This window comes from Pinus tabuliformis, chromosome 8 (assembly GCF_031772625.1).
Source record: "Pinus tabuliformis cultivar Carrire ecotype Pingquan chromosome 8, CPIR1, whole genome shotgun sequence".
NCBI lineage: Eukaryota > Viridiplantae > Streptophyta > Pinopsida > Pinales > Pinaceae > Pinus > Pinus tabuliformis.
Genome location: NC_142294.1, coordinates 230282516 through 230296276, shown reverse-complemented (window position 1 = coordinate 230296276; position 13761 = coordinate 230282516). Strand labels below are relative to the sequence as shown.

Below are 13761 nucleotides of genomic sequence, written 5' to 3'. Positions count from 1 at the left end.
TCATGACCCCATGGTTACTCTATTCACCTCACATTCCAAGCCAAAAGTGGGAAGAAATATCAATGGACTTCACTAAAGGGTTACCCGTGTCAGATCGAAAACGTAAAATCATTATGGTAGTTCACTAATTATGCACACTTAATATGTGTAAAGAAATCAAATTCTGCAAAACAAATCATTTAAGTGTTTTGCAAAATTGTTTACAATTTACACGGTTTCCCAAAGACCATTGTAAGTGATAGAGATGCCAAATTTAAGGAGAATTTTATGGAATGAATTCTTCAAACAAACTAGAACATCTCTCAACATGAGTTCAACCTACCACCCACAAATCAATGGCCAAACAGAAATTGTGAATAAAAGTATGGAAGCCTATCTTTGTGCTTTTCTAAAGAATACGCAAAATAAGTGATTCTAATGGTTACACAGTGCTAAGTGGTGGTACAACTCCACACATCGCACTTTGACTAAAATGACCCCATTTGAGGCTCTTTATGGTTATTAACCTCCAAAATAGAAGAAATTCACCATAAATGAAACAAAATTTCCAACAATAAGGCATCAATTAGAGGAAAACTAGAAATTTATTCAAACACTTGGGAAAACTTATACATCGCAAGAAACCATATGAAGCAACAAGCCCACCAACATAGAACAAAGAGAGAATTTGAAGTTGGACACTGGGTATTTGTGAAACTACAACGTTACAAACAATTAGCCTCAAAGTAGCAAGGAAAAAAACGAGCTCGCTCCTACGTTTTATGGACAATATGAGGTTAACAAGAAGGTCAACCAAGTAGCATATCGTTTGCATTTGTCGGATAACAGCCACATAGTCAATGTCTTCCGTGTATATTGTCCAAAGAAAGTCTTGGGAAAACACCAAACAACACAGACAACACTTCTTGAAATGGATGATGAAGGAAAAGTCATATTAGAACTAAAAGCTATCATTGCCACCAAAGAGGAGAAATTACGCTAGAAAATAATTAGGGAATATCTGATTAAATGGAAGAACCATTTAGAAGAAGATAACTCCTAGGAGATAGAGAATTTCCATCAACAACATCCTTCGTTACCCTTGCTTTGAGTTGAAAGCATCTTTACATGGGAATGTAATGTTATGTATATAAAGCCTAAATGAGATAGTATATTAAAATATAATAATTTAATAATAACTAATAACAATATTAGGTCATGATTCTTCGTTAAAAGGAACCCTCTCAATGTAAGGCATAACTTATCATTCAATTTTATATTATTATAATTATATTTTATTTGGTTATATTCAAATCAAAGATTTAATAATCTTCTCTGCTACAATGGCTAGATAGTTTCTATGGAGTTTGTTTTCCGCAAGATAGGTCCATAGTATGTTGCCCAAGTCCCTATAGACAATGCTACTAATTATGTTGTTGCCAGCAAATTGCTCATGGAGAGGTATTGGACCTTGTATCGCATTGCTTGTGCAACCCATTGTATTACAGGACATGGGAAAATTTTCTTGGATCAAGGAAATCATTAATTCAACTAAGAATATCACAAAAGATATGTACAATCATACATATATTTTTAAACTCACGAGACATTTCACAAGGGACAAGGAGTTGGTCCATCTCGCCATCACATGTTTTTCCACTAGCTTCATTTCTCTTTAGTCTCTCCACAATTGTTGGACTTGTAGAGAATATTCATTTCAAGATGTTTCTAATCCCAGTATCATCACTTCATACTCTATCAAGTTGTTCATACATTCAAATTCTTGTTAGACAGTTGCCATTGTCTGGATGGCCAGTGGCATAGTGAAGGCATCTGCAAGTTTGTTGGCATTGATGTCAACAATCATGTTGGGGAGATGTGTTGGGCAGTTGGCATTGCCTAACTGTTGGCAGGAGCATTGCCTAACTGTTGGCATTGATGTCAGCCAAACTAACTTGAATGCTTGGCGCAGCAGATGTTGGCAGTGATGGCCCAAGATGAAATCCCATGGTAGTTGCACGCTTCATGTAAAGGATCACCTTGGTGGTTGTGAGTTCAGTTGTCCAGAGAGTCAAGGAGCAAAATAATGGCCGAGAGTTTGGAGCCATCTTAGAGGTAGTAGATGGGCTCAAAGCCTACATCAGACTCTCTCCATTGAAAAGGACTCTGAAGGAGCTTTCTAATGATATGAGGAAGTCTAGAAATGGATTCATGGTTCAAAAGTTATGGCCTACCAATGATCAAGGACTTGAAATCCTAAGAAGGCTGGAATATCAGAGATCGGAAGATCGAAGGTCAGCATTTCGGCGCAACAGCGATCGGAAGTCAGCATATCGGTGCAACAGCGATCGGAAGTCAGTGTATCGATGCATCGGCGATTGGAGGTCAGCGTATTGACGTATCAAGAGATCGGAAGAACGGAAGTCAGCATATCGACGCATCAGGAGATCGGAACCCCGAAGATCGACGCATTGGAATGTTGAAGATTGTCATCTCGACGATATCAAAATATCGGAGGTGTGATACATCTAAGCAGGTTGTATCAAAGGTTGGAGGATATCGAAATCCCAGAGATCGGCGTATCAGAACATCGGTATATCGAAGAACCCAATATCGGAACTTTGGCAAGTGAGGAACCTTTAAAATATTGCGATGTTGATAAGTGTTGATAAACCTTTACAGGTGCCGAGGAATGCCAAAAGAGAATTAACAAAGGGTTTCGGTGCAAAACCAAAGTTGACGGGTCCTCCTCTCTCTCGTCTAGCAGGACACATGGCTGCATGTGATTCGCTCTGATAATGACACATGGTAGTCTCTGGTTGGCTCCGATAAAGACACATGGCAGCATCTGATTGGCTTCGATAAGGTACAGTGGCAGCTGACGTCAGCATGACATGGTAGTACGGCAAGACACGTGGCAGGCATATTCAACCTTATTGGGTAGGCTAATTGGCCAAAACCGAGTGACACGTATCACCACTAAAGAGTCGCCACGTGGAGTGATGACATCATATCGGAAGTCGGCAATAGGAGGTTGAAGACATCAAAACTTTAGAACGACTGGAGTTTGGAAAAGTTCCAATATAGAGGGCTTCCGATAATGGGCTAGCACATGGTCGCAAGAGGTCAAAGAACCAAGGGTGCAGAGCAGTTGACAAAGGGTGAATGGCCATCAGCATGAGTTGAAGGCTTAGTACCTTAATGCTAAGCGACAGGTCATAGGCAACGATCCTATGGTGAGAAGCGCAATAAGGGCTAAGCAGATGGAGCTCAGAAATCAGAGGATTAGGATATCGAAACTTTAGAATAGTTGGTTTTTGAAAAAGTTCCGATGGAGGGAGCTTTTGATATTGGGTAGGCTCCTGGTCATGTAAATCCATAGAGCCAAGCGTGTAAAGCGGTAGCAAAGAAAGATTGGCCCCCGCAGGAACATTGGACCACTATGGTGTAACAATGTGAAATTTCTCCGATAGCGCAATACAGAGAGGTAAAGGCATATGGGTCGATGTTGATTTGGGGTAGGATCGGATGTGCTCTAGGCCTCAAATTTTGCAGGGAGGCCTAGGCACATGCATTCCAAAGAACCCAAAAATTGTTTTGGGAAATTCCACCCAGAGACCCTTTTATTAAAATAATTAATATTTTTAATGGAGTTCCTAAGTCTAAATTTAGGAAAATTAAAATATTAATGGGTATTAATCTAATTATGCGTGTAACCTCTGGAAAAAGATGGAGATCAAGACAAAACAATCTGAGTCTTTGATTAGGAGTTAATCTAGGTCGTTGGTTGTCCAACAGGAAGATATATGAAGGGGCTTGAGGGTCATTTGGAAAATACACCAAGAGAGATCAAAAAATCAATTTTCTGAAGTGAGAAGTTCTCAGGAAGAAAATTCGATTGAGGAGATTTCTTACAGTTGAGGGGCAGGGATAGCTTTTGAAGGGAGAGTGATTTTCTCAGTCGGAGAATCATCAACAGAGAGAGGCAGAGTAATAGAGCAATGGCGACGTTGAGCCAGAGGGGTTGACGCAGAGCCACACAGAGGCAACGCAAAAGCCAGTGAGGAGTCTAAATTTGCAAAGGGTATTCGAGTTTCAAAAGTCGGGAGCCGGGGTGTGAGGCCGAGAGGCAAAAATCAAATCTCCTAGGCAGCAAATCGACCAACCAGAGGATTGAAGCAGTCCCCAGAAAGCTTGACATTGGGCTGACGCAGAAGCAGCACAGAGGCAGCCAGAAAAGCCGGGGGCAATCTATCTAGGGCTGGATCAATCAAGATTTCTAGTGATAGTGTGAGGTTACCTCAAAATTCTTTCTGCCAGTATTTCTCCCTGTAAATGAATAATTATGTGAGGTATTCAAAGATGTATTCAGAATTTGCTACTACTTAATAATAATAAACCCTCAGAGTTGTTGCACTAGTTTTCCCGCATTGAGTTTTTCCAGGGACTTTTGTCCAAAAATAACGGTGTTCTATGTGTTTGTATTTCCTTGCTCAGTTTTTATGTTTTAGAATCATATTTTATTTGTTGTAGGTTGCTTCAGTAATTTACTTCAATATTTCAAGAAGCAATCTGAAATAAGTTTGTAATGTAATTTACGATCTAGGTGAAGTAGATTCAATTGGTTGCAATAGGATTCCAGAGATTGTTAGATCTAGGAATTTTCACAGTGGTCGGTTGCAAGACTGAATGCGGCAAGAGAGGAGTTAGTCTCAGAAGTAATGGCGACTGTCAAAGATCATTGGGTCAAGGCAGCAAGGACCACGATCTTCGAGAAAGAGTGTGGGGTCTGCCTTGAGGTGAGACAAGCCATCCATGTGCTTTGATGCACGTTTTCAGTGAGCTAAATGAATTTATGGGACTCATGAAGCAGTGTGCAGGTCATCTGAGAATTAATTTCTCAGTATGGAGCTCCACGTAGTCAGGCGATGAAGGACTGCAAGGTCGATCATTGTTTCTGCACTGTGACAAGAAACAGACAGGAGATGTAACAACGACAAGGAAGTCCATGCCTAAGTACAATTGAGAAGCCATAGGAGATTTGTTCACAGAGAGCACTGTGCCTGATTGGTGTGTGCAGGTGGACTGAGAATTCATTCTTAGTACGGAAAAACTGTCAATTGCCCATTCTCATGGTTAATGCAGTGGCAGAGACCAAGGCAGACACAACAGGTGAATGGAAGAGTCATGTCGAGGTACACTCGCGTAGTGTGAATGCAAGACAAAGTGGCAGCATCAATCGGGGGATAGCAAAAGAACAAAACTCAAGAGCTCAAATGAGCAATGTGGGAAAGCAGCATAGTTGCAAGTGAGCTAAGCGGAAAAGCTCTGAGTGAGTGCATTGTTTTGTAAGGTTGAGAGAGAGCTTCTTCTACACATATAAGGCCGAGAGTGCCTATGTAGAGGTAAGAGACCCCGAGAGTTGCGTTGTTTTTTGAAAGGCGGAAGTTTCCTATGTGCTATGTGTAAGGCAGAAGTTGCCTGTGCATTGTGTGAGCAAGGTCGTAGTTGCATGTGTTGTATGAGAAAGGTCGTAGGTGCATGTGCAGAGAAAGAGGGCCAAGAGATGTGTGTGTGTTGTGGAGAGAAAAAGGCCGACAGCTAAGTGATTATTGATGAAGAGAATAGAACAGAGTTGTGTGGGCTATGATGAGTGACTGTTGTTGAGAAAATCAGTGGGCTACTGCAGAGTGAGCAGAGAACAAAGTTGAGATTAGGCAGAGTGGCTACTAATTACAGAGAACATACAGTTCCTATTTGAGTGTGTGTTGGTGTCTACATATAGGAAGTTGGTGCTTCCATCTCTAGTGGGTGCTTGAGAAGGCTTGGAGGTTGGTGCCTCCTACAAGTTGGCTTGCAAAAATCCAAGGAGCTGCAAGTTGGTGCTTGCAAAAAATCCGTGAGGTCAGTGCCTCACATGGTGCTTCTGGTAAGTTGGACAGGTGTCTACAAAACTAGGGAGTTGGTGCTTCCTGCTAGTCAGTGCTAGCAAACAATCGAAGGGAGTTAGTGCTTCCTGTGACTAGGTGCTCACAAAACAAATTGATGTAATATAGTAGGTGCTCTTATTCACATCAATAACAACAACAAACTTTGGTGGTTTTTTCCCAAAAGGGTTTCCACGTAAAACTTTGTGTCTCATGTGTATGATGCTCATGGTGTGTGCTTGTATGTTGATTTTATATTGCTGCTCATTATATGGATAGTTGCCAAGTATGAATCAGAAAAGTAAATTGGCATAAAAAGTTAAAATTAGCCTTAGCACCATTACATACTAAAGTCCACAATTCAGAAAGGGGTGGACCTTTATCCTTCACACATCAAAGGAAATCATTAATTATCAGCACAGGGTTCAAGGCTGAGCATGAAGTTCCCTATATTGTTTGTGTTGTAAAAAGCAAACTTGGTGGGTTTCTCAAGGTCACTAATCACATAAGTCATCTTAGGCTCCCTATCCAAGTGACAGATTTCTCCCATAGAAACAAGACTGGTGACATATGATAGGTCAAATTAGATATTCCCCAATACAGAAGTGCCCCATTGTCTAGACAACGGCATACTATAAGTGGGAGAAACTTCCGTGATCACTACATCCATCATCACAATTTTTTGGGGAATCTAAACCATACCTACCACCTGATTTTGAATCCTTCTCAGGCATTGGACCTTAAAATCAAAAAAGCACATGTCTTTGTAGGATCTAATGATATCTAGGCCTAATTTATCCATAATTGCTGGCATCAGGAAATGGTAGGCCCCGAAATCATGATGGAGATTAAGGTATTGAACCTCTAAGGTGACGTAGAACGGAGGGGTTAATTAATCATTTTCATAGGGCTGATTTCCAACTACCATATTAAGCATATCATTTTGGAGATCGACTTGATATGCTTGCAAGGTGACCTCACCATACAGGCGCATCACATTGGGTCCCTCAACATCATTTCTATTATGTCCAAGCTGAGGGTTGGCAGATAAACATTGACGCTACCCATTTAACCCAAAAGATGTAGACACTTCCCTTTTATGAGTAGGATACTTAATACTTTCTTGAAAGAGACATAGGAATCATCAGTTTGTTGAGTTTGTACCATAGTTTTTAAAACCGGCCCAGAAAACCGGTTACCGGTCTAACCGGCCGGTTGGAGGGCTGGCCGGTCCGAACCGGCCCTTCTAACCCGGTTTACACCCCAACGTGCCCAAAAATAGGCCCTAACCGGTAAAAACCGGCCGGTTTAGGGCGGAACCGGCCGGTTTATAGCAAACCGGCCGGTTTATGGACACTGTTCACTGTTAAGTTATTATCATTGTACCACTGTCACTTCTTATGATCAATAATATTGTTGCTAAAACCAAAATAGGACAGTCAATATCTTGTTGTCCTACATCATTTGAACTTTCCTAATAAATACAAAGTCACCTTCTACAAAAGACTTTCTCAAGATACACTGCTACTTGTCATTGTTAGTGTCACTGTAAATGATGAAAACCCTTAGTCATGAACTGTGTAGTTTTTAAAATTCTCACTGTGATTAAATATGAAATAATAGTCCCTTTTTTGGTTATATTATCAAGATGCTTTTGCTTAATGTTGTTGCCTTTTGACTTGCAAAGATGATTCCAATTGTTCTTAGTATAACTAAAGATATGCCTTCAATTATAATGCTCTGAGCTAAAACACAACACTAAATTCAATCATTGGCTTAGTGCATTTTGATACTTTAAGTTGTTCAACAAGACAATGAGATTGCGGAGGGGGTCAATGTCATATATTCACAATGGGATACCTAACAAAGGTGTCTTTTATTCATATATCACATATGTCACTTCAACACTTGCTAATCTTTTGCTTATTGCAAAGTCCGAAAACTCATAAATCCAGGGCTTATCAAGATTCACCAATGACTGCAAAAGGATAGCTTTGATCTGTTCAACAGTCAACTCAAGGATCCTAATAATATTTATTCACCAATAAGAGTTGAAATTTTTCCCTTAACAAGAGATGTCCTACTCCTAACTTCTATAGATTTGTAGAGAGAATAAATATGCAGACTGAAGGACATTACATCCGGCCGGTTTATAACTTAACTGAAGACTTGTAGTAGGCCAATGGCCTCATAGCTTGCAGCATTGTTTTTGGACTTTATAGGCCATTTAGAGCCTCATTTCTTATGTATTTTGCTATTTTGTCGATGATATGTATTGCACTCGGTGCCATTTTGATATATTCACCTTTGCATGGTATATAAATGAGCAAACTTTGCATATTTTGTCTCTATTGGCTTGGAATCATGGTTTTACATCTTAAAAATAGTTTTGTTTCATTAAAAATTAATTATTTAATGTATTTTTTAAAAACCGGTTCGTTTAGACCAAACCAGTCCCAGTTAGACCGGTTCCGGTCGGTAAACCGGTTCATTAGGTGGACCGGTTCGGTCACCGGTTCCGGTTTTAAAAACACTGGTTTGTACATGATACCTAAAATAGAGGAGCGGGAGGAGTTACCTCTACAATCTTGGAAAATATGTTCCTAATTCACAAAGTCACACTAATAATAAATTCAAAAATAGTATATACTACATACAGGGCTCTGCACACACCATTTCTGTCAATATATGAAGAGAGAATAAAAATATTTAGATATGAAATAATAATAAATCTTTACTGGGTTCTGAGTGAAATTACCTCAAGTAGTCACTTGGCCTCTCATACAGTCCTCGCCCAACATAATAATGTTCCTTTAATCAAGCAACCATATATTATAAATTTATTAAGTAATTTGCATAAGAGCATCTAAATTGGAAAAGCAGATGAAAGTATGGTAATTATGGGAAATTATCTTGGGATTAAAATGGAAAAGCGACCTTAAAGACTTTCAGAGATGCAAAACCAGCATACCTGATGCATCCACTTTATGAATCGTACGGGTGACCAATGGTCACATCTCTCAGTTAGCACACGGCAAGCAGGAATTCGCATAAGGAAACTAAAAAAAAACTGGGTAACAGCATACACTCCGACAACAAAAATATATATCCTAAAATATATAGAACTTTCACCCGGTTGTTGAAGTGCCTTCCTGCAGATTGAAACGACTTCCAGCAATTAAAAATGTTTAGCATCAAAAGGAAATAAAACATTAGCTCTGAAACATACAAAAGCTGCAGAAGATTTAAGCAAAAGATATATCCCCTTGGAAACAACGTGATTAATCTAGAACTTACACATAAAAATAAGACATAGACACCGAAAGAACTCCAAACAATAGAAAACGAAGAAATATCCTTGAAACAGCTACACTACGGGTTGCTGCATAGGCTCCATACATCATCATAATAGCAAGAATACCTGGATCAAGATATAAAAGTCAATATTTAATATCTTCCCATCCACATAAAATTTCCTAATGAAAAAATTGTCCAGTCCCGATCCACATCTGACACTCATACAAATTTCATTAATATGTTTCTTGGCTAGCAATCATACAGATAGCTTGCCAATAGTCACACTTACTCTCAATGAACTTCATAACTGGACCCTCATACAAATTTCATTAATATGTTTCTTGGCTAGCAATCATACAGATAGCTTGCCAATAGTCACACTTACTCTCAATGAACTTCATAATGAGAAATGTTGGCCCAACACTAAGAAGTTCTTTTATCACACCCCGATTAATCTTCCCATCATTGAAAGCTATAATGGTCAAACCCTGCAACATATTTATAATCCAAAACAAGTACTGAGAAAAAGAAAATGCGATGCCTTGAATAGCGACACAGAATGTCAGAAGATACCAAAAACCTCATAATTCTGAACATGGGAATAAAACCCAAGAAAGATGGAGGAAACTGCACTGAAAGCAATCGGGACGTCAACTAAGAGAAAAGATCACCCCAAATACTATTTGACAGAGCTAAAAGCTCAAAACATTCTAAACTCGTAACAACATTCTATAATATTGTATGAAAGAATAAATTACTCTTAAAACTAAAATATCCAAACCTGAAACATCATAAGCACGAAGATCCATAAGCGATGAAAGCTATGATACAAGTGGAAGAATGTCCGGTGTTCCACAAAGTGGGTTTTACCAATCCGATGACCGTCACTTGAAGCTCGCAAGGCCTGTGCATAAGTTAACAGAATTTTAGGAAGGAAGAGAACAGAGTACCAAAATTGACAGGTAACCCAAAAATACATAAAGATCCATGCAATGATTACTAGTTTGAACAAGGCTAGTTTCAACGAGAGTAGAAGACACCCATCAAACTTTATGGGGGAACCTCTTTGGGCTACAGAAAATAAACCATTGAACCAAAAGAAGACTCATCATACGCATTGCCTCAAAAGAAGAATGACATTATCTGTACCTACTAAATGAAATTAGAATGGCCGCAATAACCATAACTAATTTAGAAACTTTTCCATATCACTAAACATTGTCCCCTAAAATCACATCAACCATTGAGTAAGCCACCTCCATTGTGGAAATCCATCCTGAATCATCTTGGGTTTAAACGTACACCATACGTCTCAAATATCATGACGTAACTGCAAACATAGCATAAACACTTTCGAAGTAACCCGAAACGTTAACAATGAAAAGGTGTGCTATAAGTACAAATGCACATATTAACTTATTTGGAATTGTTCTAAAAACTGATTAGAGCCAAGTTCCAAAGTTGGTGGTCAGCCTTAAACCACTATTAATAGAACACGTTGGTTTCTGCTACCTCATTTGGTTCATTATCTTCCTTAAACTAACATTTCAGAGAGCACATCCTGCCATTGGCTGCTATTCACTTCTGTATTTCAACTCTCTTCTTGGACTCATATACACCCCTTCATATTAAGGGTGGGAATGTTGGAAACATAATTCTATTGGGTTATGCAAACTTAGCTTATTCACTTGAGAGGAAGGCGAAAAGCTGAGCCACAGTCATGAGAAGTCCAAGAGACCTCTTTGAAGCGAAGAGCAACAGTCATGAGAAGTCTTTGAAGATGAAAACCAAGGATTACGCAAAATTTATATACATGTAATTTTTTTGAATAATATGTATTACACGTTTTATCACCTATTGTGTATTTTCGTGTGTTCTCTGACGAATAGCAATGGATTCACCTTCAATAGCCTCTTACTCCTTTAAAATGAATCAACCACGTGGGAAAACAAAAAAAATTGTGGCTGAACCAACAAGGACGTACGAACATACAGAACTTCAGAAGATTGTGGTACAGTCAATATTGTGACAGGGACGATGGCAGAGCACAGATAGAGGCAAATTAATTGTATGAACACAATGGTTGGCTTGTACAGCCACGGCCATGGGATGTACAAACATGAAATGTTGGTGGTTGGTGGAATCCTGTACGGCAGAGGCTACATGACCGGTGGTTGTGATTATATCTTTTGCAATTAATTGCACTATATGGAGTATTGACTCACTGTACAAACAGGTAGGACCCTTCAATGTATGGACACGTACAACATTTGAATACTCGTTGGGGCAACCCGATGACTATTGTATGGTAGTTCATATGCGTTCATATATATTGTAATCGTAGAAATTAAATTTGATTCAGCAGCCAGAGCGGCCTGACGACTGCACTTAATTCTTGTAGGTAGAACAAGAACATCTAACATCTAATTGACTGTTGGTGTGCTGTGGTGGATGATGGCACGATAATAAAAAAAATTATTGTATGTAGGACAAGAACATATCGCGTAGTCTAAACTGTCACAATTTCGCTGAGAAAAGCGAAACAATAGAAATTCTGGCACGATTTTAAGAAAATATAGCAGAAATTTTTTAAAATCCAGGTTACAGCTGTTAAGCTTTAGGATTTTGGGTGTCCAGTGTTCAGTGTTAGTGATGGTCTTGAATCCATTTCTGCCACCAAAACAACAATTTAAACACTGCAACATTAAGATTTCTTGAAAAAAATTCGCCAAATTCCCACTGGAAATTCGCTGTCCACGCAAAATTGTGGCCTCGGCAAAGAACGCCAGAACATATAATTGACTGTTGGTCTGCTGTGGTGGATAATGCCACGATACTGACTGTACGGCTCATCTCTTATGGCCTAGTTCTTTCTCATCTTATATTATTTTTTAGAACTGTGTGCAATTTTTTACTTCACTTGATTTCTGATTTTCTTTATTCTTCTGATTTTATTTTAATCTTCAATTTATAGTAGAATAATCCTTGACAAAAAGTTTTTATGAACTGTAATTGACCAGGGGCTAATAAACTGTTGGTCGAAGACCTTAGAATTAAATAAACTCCAAAATTTTTGAGTTCGAAACTTGCATGGCCAACCGCCAGGATTGGAAACTCACATGTAACACCAAATGTGACAACCAAATGACTCACAAATAAAATATCCAAAATACTTGAAAAATAACGATATCCAGAAGGACAGTAAATACTAAATATATAAATTATATGAGAAAATGATATGATATTACGAATCACGAGTCTTGTATAAATACTAGGTGGTCTTTTCATTATAATGTATTTTCATTAACTAATTTTCTTTCTTAGTTTTTAATTGTCTGGCTCCTTGTCTTTCTTGGCGAGATTGGTGCTGTCGCTTTCTTTTTTTCTCTACGGTCTTCCAACTTTCTTTATCTTGCATCTCCTTCATCTCTTTTGATTCTTGGGACATTGGTGTCTTAGCTTCGCAATCTATTGTGTTCGTCCTTTTGAAGATAGTCGGAGAACAAGTTTGGTCTAGGAGATCTGCTTTGCTGTTAAATGGAGATTTATTTTGTGCGGTATTTGAACCCTCATAACTTGAGGGATTGTCGAGTTCACTCTTTTGTTTTTGGGCAGGGCTTTCCCCCTGCTTGTCTTGAGAGTTGTTTCTTTCTTGTCCAATTTCTTGTGATTCAGAGTTTTCTGGAGAGTATTCTTCTTTGATGACAGTGTAGTGTTCCTTTTGTGCTCCTTCCCACCATGTAGATTTGTGGTGATTTTTTCTAGCAGAATTTTTCTGGGAGGCTTTTGGGCAATTTTTGGCTAGGTGATCTGTCTCAAAGCAAGATCGACATCTGAAGAGGACACTTTCATAATCAAGTTTATATATTCAAGTTATTTTATATTTATAACAGTGTAACATAAACTCTGCGACAATACTCACCTATGCTTTTCTGCACTTACCAACTATATGGATATAATGCTAAAGTTAGAAAACAAACGTTTCTTATCCTTTTACTTGCAAACAATAACGAACAGGATTGCATGTACTCTTATGATAGACTTTAAGATTTTCCTATCCTATTACAACTTGATAAGGTATAAAAGTTTAACCTGCCATGGAGAGACATTTCATAATCTCAAAACAGTTCAGTGAAACCATCTATTTTCACAGCCAACTAAATTCGTTCGCTTCATTTAAACATATAAGAAAAGATGCATCAACCCATCAATTCTATTGATCACATGTCAAAATGCTCAATTCCTAACTAATAGCAAGACCCCTTGTGAATAAGAAAAACATAAATTCCCTCTGGGAATAACTAATGATTCGATTCTTAAGACACTGTTATCACTGATATTAGCTAAATGCCTATAGTGATGAAATTTAAAACGGAATATCACATGAAATGCAATACTTGGATGAATACCAACCCTAATTCCTTTCTTAGGTTTAAAGAAAAATGGTACATCCTTGTGCCATGGCCAACCTAGCTCAAAACAATTACGGGACCTGCACAGGAGTCAATGAATTGATATGTTAGTGTAGCCTATGGGTTGCATTATCTATGCAAGAGGT

At 38.6% G+C, this 13761-nt stretch overlaps 1 protein-coding gene across 3 annotated transcripts in view; it reads right to left on the bottom strand.

Moving 5' to 3' along the window:
• Window positions 1-13761, bottom strand: part of LOC149234971 (callose synthase 9-like) — a 385867-nt gene that overhangs the window by 182027 nt on the left and 190079 nt on the right. For all 3 annotated transcript variants that reach the window (XM_089372025.1, XM_089372026.1, XM_089372024.1), the window contains 6 exons: window positions 13617-13695; window positions 9985-10107; window positions 9589-9691; window positions 9204-9327; window positions 8878-9058; window positions 8665-8717 (listed from right to left, as the gene is read on the bottom strand). In XM_089372025.1, coding sequence (XP_089228151.1) covers window positions 8665-8717; window positions 8878-9058; window positions 9204-9327; window positions 9589-9691; window positions 9985-10107; window positions 13617-13695 — 663 coding nt within the window. The remainder of the gene's footprint in view (window positions 1-8664; window positions 8718-8877; window positions 9059-9203; window positions 9328-9588; window positions 9692-9984; window positions 10108-13616; window positions 13696-13761) is intronic.